General features: G+C 41.7%; 1 protein-coding gene and 1 long non-coding RNA gene across 5 annotated transcripts in view; both read left to right on the top strand.

Annotated features, from left to right (window-relative positions):
• Window positions 1-7162, top strand: part of LOC115203246 (uncharacterized) — a 30641-nt gene extending 23479 nt beyond the window's left edge. Inside the window, exons 2-3 of the long non-coding RNA XR_003880131.1 lie at window positions 4547-4603; window positions 7086-7162. This is a non-coding gene — a long non-coding RNA (uncharacterized LOC115203246). The remainder of the gene's footprint in view (window positions 1-4546; window positions 4604-7085) is intronic.
• Window positions 7163-7181: 19 nt separating this feature from the next.
• LOC115203244 (serine/threonine-protein kinase 33-like) lies at window positions 7182-19129 on the top strand. Of its 4 annotated transcripts, none has more exons than XM_029767765.1 (12): window positions 7182-7225; window positions 7753-7866; window positions 8012-8116; window positions 8264-8402; window positions 10685-10770; window positions 11384-11471; window positions 11561-11636; window positions 12013-12125; window positions 12312-12397; window positions 12590-12811; window positions 13352-13456; window positions 18406-19129. In XM_029767765.1, the coding sequence occupies exons 1-12, from the start codon at window positions 7202-7204 to the stop codon at window positions 18571-18573; spliced, it is 1326 nt and encodes a 441-aa protein (XP_029623625.1). In that variant the 5' UTR covers window positions 7182-7201; the 3' UTR covers window positions 18574-19129. The 4 variants fall into 4 exon arrangements, with proteins under 4 accessions (XP_029623625.1, XP_029623622.1, XP_029623621.1 ...); XM_029767762.1 differs by having other exon boundaries at window positions 12590-12982; window positions 18416-19129; XM_029767761.1 differs by having other exon boundaries at window positions 12590-12982.
• Window positions 19130-19847: the final 718 nt, after the last annotated feature.

Here is a 19847-nt window from a genome sequence, read left to right as displayed (position 1 = left end):
TTGCTTCTGAATTTGTTGAGCCTTATCTCCTAGCAACATGTAGAGTCCTCTGAGCATGCAAGGCAAATTGATATTCATGTTCCCCTGTGTAAAGCATGTGCCACCGGCCTGTAGACATTTTCAGTTGTTTGTCACTGGCCTACACACAATATCCTATAATGGCAAAGTGGAATAATGTTTTTTTTTAGATGTTTACAAATGAATCAAATGGAAAGCTTAAATGTATTCAATCAGTAAGTATTCAACCTCCTTGTTATGGCAAGCCTAAATGTTTTCAAGAGTAAAGATTTGCTTAAGTCACAGAAGTTGCATGCACTCATTCTGTGTGTGAAATTCAGTTGATCAGTGCATTTCAAACACAGATTCAACCACAAAGACCAGGGAGGTTTTCCAACGCCTTCCAAAGAAGGGCACCTATTGGTAGATAAAAAAACATTTATAAAAAAAGCAGACATTGAATATCCCTTTGAGCATGGTGGTGAAGTTATTAATTACACTTTGGATGGTGTATCAATACACCCAGTTACTACAACGATACAGGCATCCTTCCTAACTTAGTTGCCGGAGAGGAAGGAAACCGCTCAGGGATTTCACCTTGAGGCCAATGGTTACATTAAAACAGTTACAGACAAGGTGGGAATTATGGGGGAGCCAGGGGGGGCTCAGCTCCCATTGATGAGACGTTAGCTTTCTTATTAAGTGCAACAAGAGTCAAATTTGGGGGTGGTCTCTAAATAATGCAAATTTAACCATTCTCCTATTTGTTTCAAATGTAGTGGTAAATAGGTTTTACAGTGGTAAATATGAAAATGAAAGCTTCCAAATGAAACGAACACCCCCACCTCTCTGTCATGGTTTAAACCAATATATTTCTATGTGCTTGGCACTATGTGCTTGGCACTGTCCACTCAGTACTGCTGGATTTCGGCCTTAGTTGAGCTCCTTTACGCACAGATTTTCACTGGTGCTTCCTAATTTTTGCCATTTGTTTTCCAATGTGTCCTTGATTTTAAAAAATGACCTATGCCTTTATTCCAATGCATTAGATCTAAACATTCATTTATCATTGTTTGCTTTTTGTCAGTCAGCTGTTTAGAGCGCTCATTGTGTTGTTTTTCAGGTCCGCGCGGGTACTGATGTTCTCCATGCCATCCGTGGCCAGAAGTAGTAGACCATTTATTTACCTTTTTATTTTCTATCAATACTTGTTTTCTTTCCTGGATCAGCTGCTGATGGTTGACAATATCACTAGCCTACAGCTAGACACCAATGCGCATCCAATCCAGCCAACAAAAAGGCTGGCTATACGTTAATGACAGTAGGCCTGTAAGGTGACTCTTTTGGTTAGAAGAGTTCAGTTAGAAGCATTTGATTTTGCAAGGGCATAGACCTATAACTGTCTTCACGGTGAAACATATTGAAATGTTACATAGGTATACTTACATTGCATTTTCTGAGTTCTCCAAGAGTCATGATTCGTGCAGGGTTTAAGTTCAATGTTCTAATTAAATTGTTAAATGCTTAAAAATGACAAATAACACTGTCATTAATGTAAGGAAAGAAAGGTGGTGTTTTATGTCACACAATCTGTGAAGACTCCAAGCATTAACTTATGAACTAGGGTGTAAAACATGTTTTGATTCAACTCATGTATTATATTGAATGTAGGCTACCTGTTCTGTGTGTATTTATGTGTGTAAAATTGCCTCAGCTGAGAGGGCAATAAGGCACTAAAGTAATACTGTTAAAATATGGAGAAGCAATTCACTTTTTGCCCTGAATACAAAGTGTTATGTTTCGGTCAAATTCAATACAACACATTACCAAGTACCACTCTCCATATTTTCAAGCATAGTGGTGGCTGCATCATGTTATGGGTATGCTTGTAATCGTTAAGGACTGAATTCGTTTTTCAGGATAACAAAATTAACGGAATGGAGCTAAGCACAGTCAAAATCCTAGAGGAAAACCTGGTTCAGTCCGCTTTCCACCAGACACTGGGAGACAAATTCACCTTTCAGCAAGACAATAACCTAAAACAAAAGGACAAATCTACGCTGGAGTTGCTTACCAAGAAGACAGTGAATGTTTCGGAGTGTCCGAGTTACAGTTTTGACTTAAATCTGAAAATCTATGGCAAGACTTGAAAATGGCTGTCTAGCAATGATCAACAACCAATTTGACAGAGCTTGAAGAGTTTTGAAAAGAATAATGGGCAAATATAGTACAATCCAGGTGTGCAATGCTCTTAGACTTACCCAGAAATGCTCACAGCTGTAATCGCTTCCAAAGGTGATTTTGACATATATTGACTCAGGGGTGTATATAATGTACTTAGGTAAATAAGATATTTCATTATTAATATTTTAGCAAACATTTCTAAAAACATGTTTTCACTTTGTCATTATGGGAGAGAAAAAAATCAATTGAATCAATTTTGAATTTAGGCTGTAACACAAGAAAATGTAGAGTAAGTCAAGAGGTATGAATACTTTCTGAAGGCACTGTATCAGACATGACCTGAGAAGACAAAAGGAATTCTTGGAAGGCCCACTAAGTGGCTTGTTTACAGGGTGCTACATACTTATGGCTGCAGAGGGGAGGAACTAAAGGCACCTTCAATTTCTTTCAAGTGCCCATCAATTGAAGCTGTCAGGTAATTCAGTATGATAGATATGAATTTAAGCAGATATTGGATGTCTGAATGTTCAGCTTGACAAAGACAGGTCCATGGTTCCTTCAGTTCAGACTGATTGCTCCTCCAGTCACAGTTCTTAACAATAAACACACTCAGCACAAATACAGTACTGCACAAAGGCATACCTTTTTAGAGGAAGTCAATTGTAACCAAGGAGAGCTTGTGGCCTAGTCAAGACTATTCTTCTTTTATTAACCTAAAAAGTCCATAGTTTGACAGTCTCATGGCATTGACAAAGGAAATGTGATTTGCTCATCAATCAGTTAAATCTGTCTATATAATGTTATTCATCCCATAATTTAGTGAACTAGACTGCCTCAGTATTGTCATTCTAGACATGCAAAGCCTTCCCTCATCAGGTAATGTAATTCCATGCTTCATTAGTACTGTGAAGTTGATCATTTGTCATCAAAGCCAGCTGTCAATAAATAATTAAGTTGCAGATGAGGAGAATGAAATATTTTGGCTGAAGGAAGGAAGATTGCTGTCTACATTTTAATTGCATACACACATGGTGTGTGTGTGTGTGTGTGTGCTTATCCAAGGTTTTAATTAGCTGTGGTGTGGCTACAAAGCAGCACCTGTTCATAGTCTGCCTACTTTTTGAGCTGTACTTTCACCTTCAACAAACATCATTATTTAGCATATTTACACCTATAGAAGAAAGCAACATGTAGACTAACGATTATATAGCAAATGGACAGACAGTTCAGGCACTGCTCCCCTTTCATCTGAATGAAAATGATTATGAGACTAACTGCAAACCTGGCATTTTTTGGGGGACCAATGTCTTGTTTATTACAGTGTAATAATTGTGGAAGAATCAAAACTTCAGATTTTATTTAGGCCTACACCTTTCTGTTGCCACACAGACCATGAAAGTGCGATGGCAGTGCATGTCGAAAACAGAAGAAAGAGATGGAGGGGGTGGAGAGCGAGATAGAGGAGACCTCTATCTGGTCCGGAATTATCTTTGTGTGTCCAGGCATCATTCCAATGTCACATTTAATTTGCATTCCAAGCTGAAACACTGCATCTCCCTTGCAGTCAAGGGAAACAATGTGCATTTCCATCCACAAACAACCAGTAAATAAACTCTAATGAGGTTCTGACAGTTATGTTTGAGAGGATTGAAAAAGCAGAGAGATCGATTGATGACATTCTATCTGCCATAATTACTTTCTACTGAGATCTGGTGAGCATGAGGAAGCATATGGTTCCTGTCTGGTAGGATAGCCTACATGTTAATATATTCTCCTGTATCTCTGTGTGAACCAAGCCTATGATGATTCTGTTTTTAGAAGGTTGTGGAGACCAACCTCTATTCAGTCTGTTAGGCTAGTACACTAGTAAAAAGGTACACGCAAAGCAGGATATCCATCACATCAGAAATGATGTAAGAAGTTTGTTTCCCCCATTCAAAACCCCCATTTCTAATAGGCTAACCTATAATATGTGCTCTTTGCTATTGCATCCACTAGTATATTACCATAACTATTTATATATTCCTACTACCAGTCACTTTTTATGTGTAAACCCACCAACTATTCCAGTACACCTGCACATTGAAAAAGGTACTGGCACTGACCTGTATATACTTGCATTCTCGTGTTTCTTTAACACATCGTAGTTCTTGTGTGATTTTAAATGTGTACTTTTTATTTTCTTATCTATAATATTATTATCACTGCATTGTTGGGAAAGAGCTCTCAAGGTAAGAATTTCACTGTACTGTTTTACACCAGTTGTATCCTGTGTATGTGGCGAATAAACTTAGAAACATGAAAGTTATTTGACGTGATGATTAAATGTGTATTATAACAGCATAAGCCTATATTTTGTGTTCAGGTGTGATGGGCTGTGAGAAGCAGTAAACATGGAACACTTTGAGGCTGCTCCAGGTTGGTAAGTACAGTCTGCATTGCCTTGTTGTCATTCACATACATGCCAGGCCTTTGCAATACATTGCACTTTTGCGCTGATTCAGTGCAGGAAGGCAGCTGCTAACGCAAAGATGTAGTTTGTCTAATCCAGATTTTTTTGCCTCTAAATATGTAATTTGGGGCTTCATAAGTGCCAATAGTGTTTCAGTGAGCTGTTGATTAGTTTTGAGTGCAGTCATGCCTCTTCTGCCTATACCATTCGTCATGCTAATTCACATTTTAATTAATGTCCGTCAAGCCCTATGGTTAAAGCAATATTCACAGGCTTGACTACCCAATTAGAGGCTTTAGTACTGAGTAATACATGTATATGGTTTGTTCAGATTCTCAATACCACAGCAAGCACAGTAATTCTGATATTTTGGAAATGCTTACAATCAAATTCAGTTATATGTGGGCCTATCTTTTATGGAGCCGTTATGGCAGCTCTTACTGATAGATCTAACACATGTTCTCAATTTAGCCAGTCTGTACAGTACATTGTGTTCAATCAGTCTGAAAGCTGACATATCACTCATGTAAGGTTTCTTTTAGAATCCATTAAAGTAATATCCTTCTCATGAGACTATTAGCAGATCACTCAAACATGATTTGGAGATTGGCTAAACCAAGAATGTGATAGTACTGTAAGTCCCCTCTGGCTTAAAGCAATCCAAGACCTGTGGATCTGTAGTGACCCATTTTAAGGTCAGACGTCTCCCTGACCTGACCCTGATATCCCATTTCCTCCCCACTGGGCTGGCTATCAGGCGGGCACACCCTCCCTAAGGCACCTGCAGAGCAAGATGCCGGTCCCTCCCTGTGATACACTCATCACATGCCTCCCTCTCCCACAAATGAGCTGTGATTGAGGTGATTGGGATTTCCAGAGGCTGTCACAATGGTTTTGACTAGCAAATAGACAGTTGGTAATGGGAGAGACAGGCCTGTTATAAGAGCCCTGTCAGGGATAAGATAATGCGTCAGAGTGAAGAGGTTAAAGACACCGCTTCCCTGTTAATAATTAATTGGCGTCCGTGTGGCGGATCCACTCCAACGCTCCCAGTCATCACTTGATAATTGCTTTACATTTAATTTGGCTTTGGAGAGCGTTTTTCAAGCTAAGTAAATTGTGCTTAGTGTTAATAATATGAACCTGTCTTCAGACACCGGTTTGGTCAGAAATCAATGGTGACAAAGTGTGCCAATTTGAACGCTGGAGATGGTGTCTCCATTTCTAAGTAGTTTATCTTAAACACTAATTGACGGGGGGAATATATCTATGGTTATGTGTTCTGTGATTTAACAAAGAAGATAACATTTTTACAGTTGTATCATAGTATGACTGATGATTAGGTGATTCATAATAATATTACTTTTACCTGGGATGGATTAAAAGAGTAGGCCTATTATTGTACACCACAGTAACTCACTTCTATAACTTATTAGAATGCTATCATTTGAAATGAAAAGTCTGAATAGGCATCTTATTGCGTACTATAAAGGGGAAACGGAATGAACCCTTTACTTTTCTCAATGTCAAGTGTCTCACCTAAGCATTTCCCAACTTTAATCCTCTTAATAAAAAAAAGCTGCCAGGTGCTCTTTAGCATTTTGGGGTTCTGTGTTGCGGCAGCTTGCTCTGGTCTAAACAGTGGGGGAGAAAGAATCTGAGTTACCTTAAGTAGCAGAGCTGTCACCACAGTGACAGTGTCAGGCCTCCTACTGAGGCGCCCTCCAACTGACTGGCTCCTAAGGTCATGTGAGTTAAACTGCCCAGGTGTATCTGTGTGCAATTAAGTGCTAGACAAAAGAGAACCAGCAGACGTCACGTCAGACTCCGGCCCCAGAGGACAGGAGTTGCCCATCCCTGACCTACATAGAGATTAGGGCTGGCACAATTACTGCATAACCGACAGTTATGGATGAAAACCGTCGTTTAAATAAAATAACCGTTTACATTTATTTTATATTTTTTTGTGTGTGGAACGAACAGCTGATTGATGACGGGGCAGCCGGGCATTCGTGCGGTTGAGTCGGTTTCTGCGGTAACATGGATTCTTAACAATGTGATGTAACTTTGTTGTTCCTTGCTGAAACAAGCAAAGTGTTGTAACAAACAAGTCTTTGGTTGCCCAGGCAATGCCCCCCTCCCTGCAGCACGGCAACACATGCAGTCAGGAGCGGAGGAGAACACTATTTGAACGGAGACCACTGTCATTTGGCTGACCAATAACCGTTACCCAAAATTCCATGACCGTCACAGTCCTAATAATGATGTTAAACAACAGTTGGACATCAACTGAGCAAAATCCTATTTCTCGGCTGAAATAATCCTGTAAAAATGTACATTGTTGTATGATTGTTAGCTGTAGTGTGATTAGATTGTATGCCTGGATGCACCCAGAAGGGGTCATCTCAGTGTGCCTTCTGTTCCTTCCCTGTGTTGTGTGTGCTTCACCCAGCTATAAAGCTCCTCATCTGTACATGACACCAGCAGATGTTTGTGGAGCTGGCATGAAAATGGCTTCTCAGTGGAACACTGCCCGTGTGAGCAGCGAGGAAGGTGCCCCACACCCGTATGGAGGATGAGGCTGACCTCCAGGTAGGTAGAGACCACATCCATGTTTATTCCCAGATACCACCCCCCCTTGCCCTGGGCCACTAGTACCACCCTCTACCCCTCCCCGGCTGACCTCTATACTGCCTCCATCTGCACCAGTTTGCTCCTGATTCCACCCCCTCTCTCGGGGCTTCGGCTGCTCTCTTTGCCAAATCTGCAGCAGGCAGTGCTCAGCCTTGCATGCGCAGAGATAATGATCAAGTTAATTAGACCTGAGATTGAATGAACTGCGGCAGCAACTTAATCATTTGTAACTTGATTAGAAATACTATATTCTGCAACTCCAGAGACGGGCAAACTTTCCTTTTTTGAGTGCTCGAAAATTAAGGTCCACTTTAAGATTCAGGTCTTGAGATAATGTTGCAATAGAAGCAGGGAAATAAACCCGAGCTCGTATACTCAAACAAGCCCATAAGCTGAGGGTAAATTTCCTTGTGAATGGTTTTACTGAGTTGACAGAGCAGATGTGAGTTGCCTTTCTGTTAATGGTTCCTCTGGTATCCCCATAGCAAATATACTCATTTGGGAGGAAATTAGGTCAAGGTAGCTTTGGGGTCGTCTGTGAAGCCACCCACAATGAGACAAGGAAGAAATGGGCTATTAAGAAGGTGAACAAAGAGAAGGTGAGTGAATTAGTGTTTCCCATGGGCTGCTTGTTGACTGCAGTGATGAAAAGAGACACTTTAAAGTCAGTCTAAAGTCAGTCTAATGGCTACTAGAACAGCCCCACACCTCAGTGCACTCACTCAGCTTCTTCCCTCCATGCAGGCTGGAAGTTCAGGTGTCAAACTGTTGGAACGGGAAGTGAGCATCCTGAAACGTGTGAACCATGCACACATAATACATCTGGAGGAAGTCTTTGAAACACAAAAGGTAAGGGATGCTTTCTTAGAAGTAATGGAGTCAATATCTCAGTAGTGTGCGTGCAGACGATTGCGTAAGCACCATGAATGAGAGCGAGGCCGGTCAGATCTATTTGTGGGGGCCATTATCAGTCTATGTGCTGTGCTTTGTGTCCAGAGGATGTATCTGGTTACTGAGCTGTGTGAGGGAGGGGAGCTGAAGGAGCTCCTTCAGAAGAACACATGCTTCACAGAGGAGGAGACCAGGCACATCATCAACAGCCTGGCTGAGGCCATCGTCTACCTGCATAAGAAGGGTAATATGACTAAAGTTATAGGTTTCACATCGTTACAAGGCTCTACATTTGAATATTTGACACTGTGAAACTTTATTTCAAGAAACAATAAAGGAAGGGTAAGCGGCAGAATATCAGACTATGCCTTTTTTGACCTTTATGAAACATAACTAACTAATCTAGGTGCACTGATTAAATCATTCCAACATGAATGCAAACACTACAGACAATGTGTTGTATGAGTAAATTGTGTGCGGGGACAATGTTCAAATTGGTGATATCACGGTCACATCGTACTCAAATGAGTCAAATTGCTTTGGCCTCATTGACGTGTGATAATCAGGGAGATGATACCATGTTATGGCTCCCAGTCATTATAGAACCTGGCTTATTCTAATAATGACATAATAATGAACAACTGCCAGGCAAAAATGGTAGCCTTTTTAATTGAGTCTGAGGGGTTTATTTGAAGATGCTGTTTTTCCCCCCTCCTGATGGTGAAATCTCTAGTTAGAGGTAATTTAGGACGTTGCTTGGCAATGAGACACCATTACATGGGGCTAATGACTCATTTACAACGAGCTGGGGAGGAATACAGATTAATAGGTGTGTTTTCACACTAAGAGTCCCTCTGCGCTGTCGTGCCGCACATCTATGGCAACTAATGATACCAGTGGGGATGTGGTGCTGAAGGTTAGCAGTGACTGTCACAGGTAGTGGCCTTAAAGGGCAATTCCACCACTTTTCAACAACATTTTCATTGTCTCCAGCACAATACCAGTGTGTACATATATGAAAACAGTGCACCACTACGTTTTGTGGAAAGAAATATAAACGCACTGTTTTCAGTATGTAGACAATGGTTTGGTGCTGGAGATGATGAATATGAGGTAAAAAGGTGGAGGAATTGTCCTTTACCCATATATAAGCAGCATGAACATTTACATGCATTACTTCTTCAACAGTAAATATGACACATTTGTTTAGTAAAGACATTGATATGATACATTTATTTTGCATAGAACGATTCATTTGGTCCCATGGAATATTACTATGAATTCTGTGAACCATTTGTTCATTGTACTATTAGTTCTTCACCATGCTGTTGTTACTATATAAATATAGAGGTTCATCCACTGTTGTACACCCCGGAGTCTTTTTATTTAGTCCATATCTTCCTGAGCTCAATCTACATGAACATTAGAGCAGAGGAAACAATATATTAGAGGTCAGCATGCTCCACCCCTCTCACAAAATCACTTTAACAGAGTTGAACTTTAAGACTCCAGGGGAGAGAACTTCTCAAACTAATATGTGTGCAGAGACACTTTATTTTCCATCCCATCAAGTCAATCTAGCAGCAGCATCTAATCGAACCTTTATAACTCTTTCAAACGTCTCCGAATCCTCCGCTCCATTCTGCACATCTCTTGTAATGACCACTGATACTTTGTGGCTCACCATTTTTAAAAGAAGGCTGATATCTAGAGATTTGTCATAGGGATTGCTTGAATTTAGTAAAGCGCTCATGGTTTTCCTGAGGATAAAGTAGCTGTTCTTGTCACAATCTCTGGGACTTCAGCTGGGGCAGAACCCCTCTCTTTCTCAGTGAATCAAACTCATTCCCAGTGGAATGCTCGATGACATCCATGATTGATTAAGGTTGTGGAGATGTCACCTGTTGAAAACAAGGCAGCACTAAACATGTCGTCCCACACGAATGATGCAGGGATGTCACCTGTCCTACTTATATCAGTACACTTGCAACAACCTAAGCATTACAAAACTTCTATTAGATCAAATAAGCCACACATAGCAAAAACGCCATTCCATTTTTTGTCACAGAATTTGACACTCATTGACCTCCATGCAAAAACTTCTTGCTTGGTGAGCATTTTCTTTTTTTTAAACACCACCTGCTGGAGAAGACAGATTTTGGGTCACCTTATCCCTCTCGCTTCGCCTCTACCTCTCTGGTATGACTCACACATTTCAGTTAATTACTATAGCTCCCGCCTTGAGCCAATCAGTGTCATTTTGTAAATGCTGGATCTCTACGGTAAGACACATTATTCACCCAAGTTTAGTCAAAATCATGCAGTACTGTCTGAGATGGCGTACGGACGGACTGAGACAGATCCACAGTCCCTTCCCCGATTTCATCGTGGGGGACAATTACTCATTGTAGATTTAGCCTTTAACTGCTTTTAACCATCATACTTGTCCTCTCTGCTAAAGACCTTTTGAAAGCCATTATGGTTGGTTCTTCTCATAGTAAAGGTGGTTTCATTTTCGTATTTCAGACATAGTTCACCGAGACCTGAAACTGGAGAACATTCTAGTGAAGAGTTATCATCATGGTGTTGATAATGACATGATCAATATCAAGGTGAGACGGCGACACAAACTGAAACTTTTACTGCTGTTTCTCATCCAGCCAGTCTCTGCAGGGGTTTAAGGACAGGCTGCTGATGTGTTTTTTCTCTCCCACTCTCCCCCTAAATGGTTTTAAATGCTACTTCATTATGACAGTCCCCCGTTTGGTTCCCCTTTATATCACGCCGTACAAAATGGTGAATCAAGAGCATCTTTTAAGACAAATTACCGCCTGGGCCCAGCATGTTGTGTGCATTGACGGAGAACAGGCTAAAGCAGATACCTGGAGCGCTGGCTCAAACAAGGCAGGGCGGCAGCATAAATCACACACACACACTGCTGAAAGACAGCGTTGTTCTGGCACGGTATAAAAGGCTTTTATCTGTCAGGAGGAGGTCATCTCTCCTGGATATTTTCTCCTGCCTGCCATTATTTACTACATGAGACCATACAGCATGTACAGCTCATATTTGTTATTCATCTAACATAGAGGCCCAGTTGCTTTTCAAGTAAACCTTGTTTTGTCTGATAAATAACACCAACAAGAAAGGATTTGATATGAGATAGATACACACGCAGGCCTACAGCATGTATCAGTGTCTGCTGTCGGCCCTCTCTCCTCCCAGGTGACAGACTTTGGGTTGTCAGTAAAGAAGGGGGGTGTTGGCAGTGAGAACATGCTGAAAGCCACCTGTGGGACTCCTATCTACATGGGTAAGATTGACACGCTTAGCTCCTACACACAAAGATCACATCATATTAGAGTAGTCCTGTTAAAACCAGTCCTCTCCTCTCTGTTTCAGCTCCTGAGGTGATCAATGCTCATGAGTACAGTCAGCAGTGTGATGTGTGGAGTATTGGGGTCATCATGTACATGCTGTAAGCAATGCACCCACCCACCCATCTATCCCTCCTTTATCACTGCCTGTCTTTCTGGTCTGTCTGTGTCTCTCCCTCTCACTGTAGCAGCTTTTTCTATACTATGTACAGTTAGCCCAGTGACCAATCAACTAGTAGTATAGTTTTAGAGGCCTGTGTGACTGACAGGACTGTCTCCTCGTAGCCTGTGTGACTGACAGGACTGTCTCCCTGTAAGCTGTGTGACTGACAGGACTGTCTCCCTATAAGCTGTGTGACTGACAGGACTGTCTCCCTATAAGCTGTGTGACTGACAGGACTGTCTCCTCGTAGCCTGTGTGACTGACAGTACTGTCTCCCTGTAAGCTGTGTGACTGACAGGACTGTCTCCCTGTAGGCTGTGTGGGGAACCTCCATTCATCGCCACCTCTGAGGAAAGACTCTTTGAGATGATCAAGAAGGGAGAACTACACTTTGACGGACCCGTCTGGGATTCTATCAGTGATGCAGGTGACATACAGTAGTACTGCTTCTCAACCTCTCTGACTTCTGTTTGTAACATCTCTGGTGATATGGAACTCTAAGGACACATGGTACTTGACCACATCCAGGTTGAGCTGATAGGTCCTTCTTACAATGGTTATTATTACATGACTTTAACATAGCGTACTGACTGTCACATTTTTATCTCACCAGCCAAAAAAGTGTTGAGTTGCCTCCTGAAAGTTGATCCCGCCCATCGCATCACAGCCAATGAGCTGCTGGATAAACCCTGGATCATGGTAAGGGGCTGATCTACCCAGCTACATTTCACATTAACAATAATGAGTACAGGAAGGACTCTCTCTGGTATTGCTGCATGACAGGGTTGGGAATTGGTATCTCACAGCCTGGTTTATGGGGTTTATTGCAGTGTGGTGATATTAACCCTTTAGAGGGGGTCTAACATTAGGTAGTGGTACTGTGTCTTACAGGGTGACTCCAACACTCTGGCCACACCCACCAACGTGCTGGAGATGATGCGTCTGTTCCGGGATGACCCGGAGGAGGCGGAGAGTGAGGAGGAGAGCGAGGTGGTCAGTGACGTGCTGAACGAGCTCTCTCTCAGCTGCTCCCAGGACAGCCTGACTCTGAAGCCCAGAGCAACACTGGAGGACGGGGCAGGATCAGAGCATACAGTAACACTGGAACCTAGGGTTAGGCCTGAGAACAGGGCAGGGATGGAGGGTGGGGCCAGGCTGGAGGACCAGGTAAGGCCGGAGCCCAGGGGGGCCTCAGCGCGCAGTAACCGCAGGAACATTACTGAGCTCAGCTATGAGGGAGACACAGACAGTAGCAGCAGCAAACCCATCACCCCCACCAAACAGGTACTGTAGTACACAAAATTACCACACATGCTGTACACACAACTCAGTCACGCCATCATGACCTGCCACTTCATAGGTGTTAGGTTCAAAATAACCTCTTTCACTAAACCCACCCTGACTCAAGCTCTGGTTTAAAATTAGCCTTCTTGGCAAGTGAGCTGTTTCAGTTACACACTGGTATACGATCTTCCGTTTCCCTTCCACTTCCACATCAATTAGCTTATGTGGTAATGATCTTGTTTTTGACTAAAGACTAGGTCTTTGTTGCGTAGCTATACTTAAAGCATGGGAGTAATCACCTAGCGGTTCAGGCTCTCTACAATATTTAGGGTTATTCAATCCCCCTCCGATATCTCTAATCCACTGCAGAGACAGAAGAAGAAGAAGAAAGTTGCTTCCTCATCGTCCAATGGACTGAAAACCAACGGCTCTGCTGTGAAGGTCTGCAACTCACTCAGTCCCCCCACTTCACAGGTCAGTCGTTTAGCAGTCTGTCTGCAAAGTCCTCTTCTCACAACACTGGGAATTAGGCTACCATTAGATATTTGTTTTTTGACAGTTTAGACTTTTTTTTCTGATATTGATGCAATAAAGATGATTACAACTCTTCATCGTGCAACATTTTTTCAAATTTGTCATACGGGCCATTGATTCATGTATTTTATATTAAGCCAAGCTAAATCTCTATTTGTCTTCACAAAACAGCCTGGAATGTATAATATCTGATTCAAAATGGGTTGATTTGTTAAAGAAAATGCTTTTAGTTTTAAAGGCTCCCACCAGAGGACAATGCCACCCCTATTTCGACGTAATTCCTTTCCTATAGAGGAAATTGTCGTTTAGGTTCCACCTCCGAAGAATAACATAGGCTGCTAATACATATTCATGAATTGGGGGTGGGACCATTGTGGTGATTTCCACGTGGAGTGGGGAAAAGCAACAAGCAGGGTTCTGACGGCTGTCAGTGTAGCTAGCTAGCTAGCATGCTAACTTTATCTGGCTAGCTAATGTTGTTCAAAAGATTAGCCAGCTAGGCTATGGCTTGTTCTGGAGCTGGATTTGTCATAAGCATGTAGGGCAAGGATGGGCAACTTTGAGGGTGGGGGCCACAAAAAAATCTGAACTCATCATGGGCCGCAGTTGCTGGGTTTGCGTACTCGCATCCATAAAGCAAGTTTGCTTAAATTAAGCACATTTTGCAATGGAGCGGAGAGAAGATTTAGCAATTTTATAACTAATTTCATGCAATTCTACTCATTTTGCCATGGGCAGGAGAGGAAATGTTTTGCTGACGTAGGCTAATTCACTGACTATCACTAGCTACAGTGCCTTGCAAAAGTATTCAAGCCCCTTAGCATTTTCCTATTTTGTTGCATTACAACCTGTAATTTAAATAGATTTTTATTTGGATTTAAGGCAATGGACATACATAAAATAGTCAATTGGTGAAGTGAAATGAAAAAAAATACTTGTTTTCAAATAAATCTACAAAATAAAAAATGGAAAAGTGGCGCATGCATTTGTATTCACCCCCTTTGCTATGAAACCCCTAAATAAGATCTGTTGCAACCAATTACCTTCAGAAGTCTCATAATTAGTTAGATTGCACACAGGTGTACTTTATTTAAGTGTCAAATGATCTCTGTATATTTATACACCTGTTCTGAAAGGCCCCAGAGTCTGCAACACCACTAAGCAAGCGGCACCATGAAGACCAAGGAGCTCTCCAAACAGGTCAGGGACAAAGTTGTGGAGAAGTACAGGTCAGGGTTGGGTTATAAAAAAATATCAGAAACTTTGAACATTCCACGGAGTACCATTAAATCCATTATTAAAAAATGGAAAGAATATGGCACCACAACAAACCTGACAAGAGAGGGCCGCCCACCAAAACTCACAGACAAGGCAAGGAGGGCATTAATCAGAGAGGCAACAAAGAGACCAAAGATAACCCTGAAGGAGCTGCAAAGCTCCACAGAGGAGAATGGAGTGTCTGTCCATAGGACCACTTTAAGCCGTACACTCCACAGAGCTGGGCTTTACGAAAGAATGGCCAGAAAAAAGCCATTGCTTAAAGAAAAAAATAAGCAAACACATTTGGTGTTTGCCAAAAGGCATGTGGGAGACTCTCCAAACATATGGAAGAAGGTACTCTGATCAGATGAGACTAAAATTGAGCTTTTTGGCCATCAAGGAAAACCCAACACCTCTCATCACCCCGAGAACAACATCCCCACAGTGAAGCGTGGTGGCAGCATCATGCTGTGGGGATGTTTTTCATTGGCAGGGACTGAGAAACTGTTCAGAATTGAAGGAATGATGGATGGCACTAAATACATGGACATTCTACAGGGAAACCTGTTTGTCTTCCAGAGATTTGAGTCTGGGACGGAGGTTCACCTTCCAGCAGGACAATGACCCTAAGCATACTGCTAAAGCAACACTTGAGTGGTTTAAGGGGAAACATTTAAATGTCTTGGAATGGCCTAGTCAAAGCCCAGACCTCAATTTAATTGAGAATCTGTGGTATGACTTAAAGATTGCTGTACACCAGCGGAATCCATCAAACTTGAAGGAGCTGGAGCAGTTTTGCCTTGAAGAATGGGCAAAAATCCTAGTGGCTAGATGTGCCAAGCTTATAGAGACATACCCCAAGAGACTTGCAGCTGTAATTGGGGTGAATACCTTCGCAAGCCACTGTAGGTTTCCATCCAATTGGAGACAGATTTTCACGTGAATATTCTATAATCTGCATATAGAAAATATGCACATTTTACCAGCGGTGTTATGTTTCCACCAAATGGACTTGTTTCAGATAAATGATGACATGGTGCTCACAAAATATACTTTTTCATTTAAATGTATATGTACCAAATAAAAATCTAAAGTTTAGTGTTTCCATCTCATTTCCAACTCTACCAATACTTTTGTCACAAAAACTGTTGTGTAAAATAGTAAATGTGCCTACTCTGTGTTTGGCACCTGCGCTCAAGCCAACAGCTTGCAGATACAGTGTGGGGAGGCTGTGCGGGTTGTCTAGTTGAGTTTATTAGGATCCCCATTAGCTAATGCACATGCAGCAGCTACTCTTCCTGGGGTCCACATACAAATTAAATGCATGACAAAGTACAGAACAGTAGTAGACAAGAACAACATAAGATATTACATTAAATACAAATAAAATAAGAGTTATCCTGTCTGGGAACCTGGGACGTTTGCGTCCCACCCTAGTCAACAGCCAGTGGAATCGCGTTGCGCGAAATACAAATACCTCATAAATGCTATGACTTCAATTTCTCAAACATATGACTATTTTACACCATTTTATAGATACACCTCTCCTGAATCGAACCACGTTGTCCGATTTCAAAAAGGCTTTACAGCAAAAGCAAAACATTAGATTATGTTAGGAGAGTACCCTGCCAAAAATAATCACACTGCCATTTTCAAAGCAACTAGCGTGCATCACAAATACCCAAAACACAGCTAAATGCAGCACTAACCTTTGACAATCTTCATCAGATGACACTCCTAGGACATCATGTTACACAATACATGCATTTTTTGTTCGATAAAGTTTATATTTATATATAAAAACAACATTTTACATCGGCGCGTGACGTTCAGAAAATATTTTCCCTCAAAAGCTTCCGGTGAATCAACGCTACGATTTACAAAATTACTATTCGAAAACATTGGTCAAATATAATATTGTCATTCAAAGAATTATAGATTAACATCTCGTGAATGCAACCGCATTGCCAGATTTAAAAATAACTTTACTGGGAAACGTTTCGGAACGAGAGTGTACCCACGGGCGCCCGCGTCATAGTAGTAATGGCCCTCCCTCTATGACCAACTTTCCAGACCTCTCGTTCGGTCAGTTTCTACCGGAGAAGACTCAAACCACTTTGTAAAGACTGTTGACATCTAGTGGAAGCCTTAGGAAGTGCTAAATGAATCCTAACTCACGGTGTGTTTCATAGGCAAAGTGTTGAAGGCGATCCACAAATCAGATTTCCACTTCCTGCATGGACTCTTCTCAGGTTTTTGCCTGCCATATGAGTTCTGTTATACTCACAGACACCATTCAAACAGTTTTACAAACTTTAGAGTGTTTTCTATCCAAATCTACTAATTATATGCATATTCTAGTTACTGGGCAGGAGTAGTAACCAGATTAATTCGGGTACGTTTTTTATCCGGCCGTGCAAATACTGCCCCCTAGCCCCAACAGGTTAAATATAGTAAAGACCAAGAGACAACTAAAATACTATCTAGTATACTATAACAATAATACAGTGTCTAGTCTACATGATAAGAGCGAGAATATTTTTATTTGTCAAATGGCAATCAAGCATTGATCATCATGTAGCATAATAAACTGCAAGGTTTCCCGAGTATCATCGGGTGAAGTCAGCCTGCAGGTGCCCAGCCCACCACAAGGAGTTGCTGGAGCGCGATGAGACAAGTAGAGCCTTCCCCTATCCCGGACGATGCTGTGCCAATTGTGCACCGCCCTATGGGACTCCTGGGATTGAACCCCCACAGCCTGGGATTGAACCCCAGTAGTGACACTACAACATTGCAATGCAGTGCCTTAGACCACTGTGCCACTGAGGAGGCCCATATGATACATTTTTTTATATTTTTTTATATGATATTACTTAACTCGCATAAAAACTGTGGATGGAAACGTGGTTACTGACTGACATAACAAGAGAATAATCTGCTGATGCACAACCAAATTGCAAAATTGTACCTTGTGTATTCTACTGTTCCGAGTGCCTTCAAACCGCGGGCCACCAGTTGCCCATCCCTAATGTAGGGATACTTCGCCACAGATGGATAGGGGAAACAAGTTACTTTGATTTTGTCATCTATTGTTATCTCCAGTTTTGGCATCTTTCATAAATTATCTATTATATTTCTCAGCTCAGTCGCAACTCGCAAACTTTGCAGGTGTTTATGATTAATAAACAATGCCATGCTGGTGGGTGGTACCATTCAAATAAAACCCAGCCCTGAAACGAAACGTCGGCTAAAAAGAATGTGCATGTCATTTCATAGGAAAAGACACGTCATTGGCACTAATTTTTACGAAGTGGGCAATTTTTCAAGCCCAAATATATTATACTTTGACCTAAAACAATGAATTATTGACTTCAATCGTTGTGCAACACCATGAGGAAGCTCTGGCAATTGTCTTTCAGCTCAAAAAAGTGGATTTCTACTAGTGTGGGCGTTTGAATGCTTTTTGGCCATCATGTTGGTGCTGTTGATGTTCACTCACCACTAGATGGTGACAGATTTACCTAGAAGGTGAGCCGAGGTAGTGACAGATCCAGTAGATGTTGTTCTGTAGAGGGGAACCTGTTGTGTTGGCCTAGTGGGAGATGAATGTGAGTATCTTATCTTTGCAGTCCCGTACAGGTGGCAAACTCTCCAGGCAGTCGAGTGCAAATCGTCTCAGCCCACAGGACAAGAGTGAGACCCGCCCAACCTCTTCCCCAGTGGGGCCAGCTCCCAAACCAGTGGCTGGTCCAGGGAAGGCAGAGGCCCACAAAGACCTAGCAACAATTTCACAGTAAAGCACCTGATTCCTGTTGTTCAAACTATCCCTGTTGCGTCCCCACTGACCTATCTTAGGCTACATGTCGTTTCTGTTATGCTTAGTTACATACTTTGTCTGCATTTTCCATATCAAACTCACTGACAGTCTGAGTCGTTTCAAAATACACTCATTAAAAAGTAGATGGGGAAACTCAAAGGGAGTGTTCATCTCTCTTATTTATTCCGTTGGGTTTAATTCCTGATTTATTAGTGGTTCACTGGGTTGTGTAGCTGTTAGTGTTTTCTATGTACTGTAAAAGTATACTTTTCTATTTCTTTCAGTATCCTAACGGGCAAATTTGGTATGAAAGATCTTCAAAGTGCTTTGTTTTTCCCCACACATGTCATTAACATAAAAATAGTCCAACATTCATTAGTAGTCAGTGACGACCAGGGGCTCAAGCTTGTCTGCTGTTTATTCTTTTCATTGAGCTGTTCTAAGGATGATTTAAGGATGATTGCCAAGCATCATGAGAAGAAACTAATGTATAGAAACTCCATTATTTTGTGTTCAATAAACATAATCAGAAATTATATTTTTTTGGTTCTGATTTTGTGATAACTTTTCTGTTATTCTGTTTTGACCTTTCACTTTCTAAAATCTCAAAAAATGCAGTTGACCTTCTTGGTGTCAATACAGACCGCCAGTGGCACACAGGCTGGTTACACGCCATGAAAATGCAGGGGATTGGGACTGAGGGCAACCATGGCTCTAATCTCGTTTGGGAGGCCATTGAAAGCAGCAGGAGCTACTTTCAGGGCTCTGCCATTCAAGCACAGGTCTTTCTGCTGTAGAGAGAATAATCTCCAGCATAGATACAACATTAAAGTAGTCAAGCACAACCCACAGAGGCTGTGTTTCAAATCCACCCATTTGCATCTTGAAGTGAATGTGTGCAGACAGTGGAGCACGGAGTGAGCAGAGGCTTTCTCTCTCTGTGTGTATGTGTGGTGGTTGGATTAGCTCTTTTGAAGCGAAGCACATGGCACATTTTTCCTTTTTGGTGATTGGTTCACGGCCTTTAAACTGTAAATAGCTCCCTTTAATCAAAGTCTGCCAGTGCTTTGTCCAGGTAGGCATGCTTGCCTTTCCTGGCCTGGTGGATGGTTCCACATGCCGGGAGGAATGACTGGCTACAGGAGGGGTAGGTTGTTTTAGAGCCTAGTTTTGATACACAACTTTCAAAATAAAAAAAATATGCTTTATGGGAGCACAGAGTGAATGACAAATTAAATATATTTTATAGTATTC

The sequence above is a fragment of the Salmo trutta genome, chromosome 12 (assembly GCF_901001165.1).
Source record: "Salmo trutta chromosome 12, fSalTru1.1, whole genome shotgun sequence".
NCBI lineage: Eukaryota > Metazoa > Chordata > Actinopteri > Salmoniformes > Salmonidae > Salmo > Salmo trutta.
This window is presented reverse-complemented; position numbering and strand designations above follow the sequence as displayed.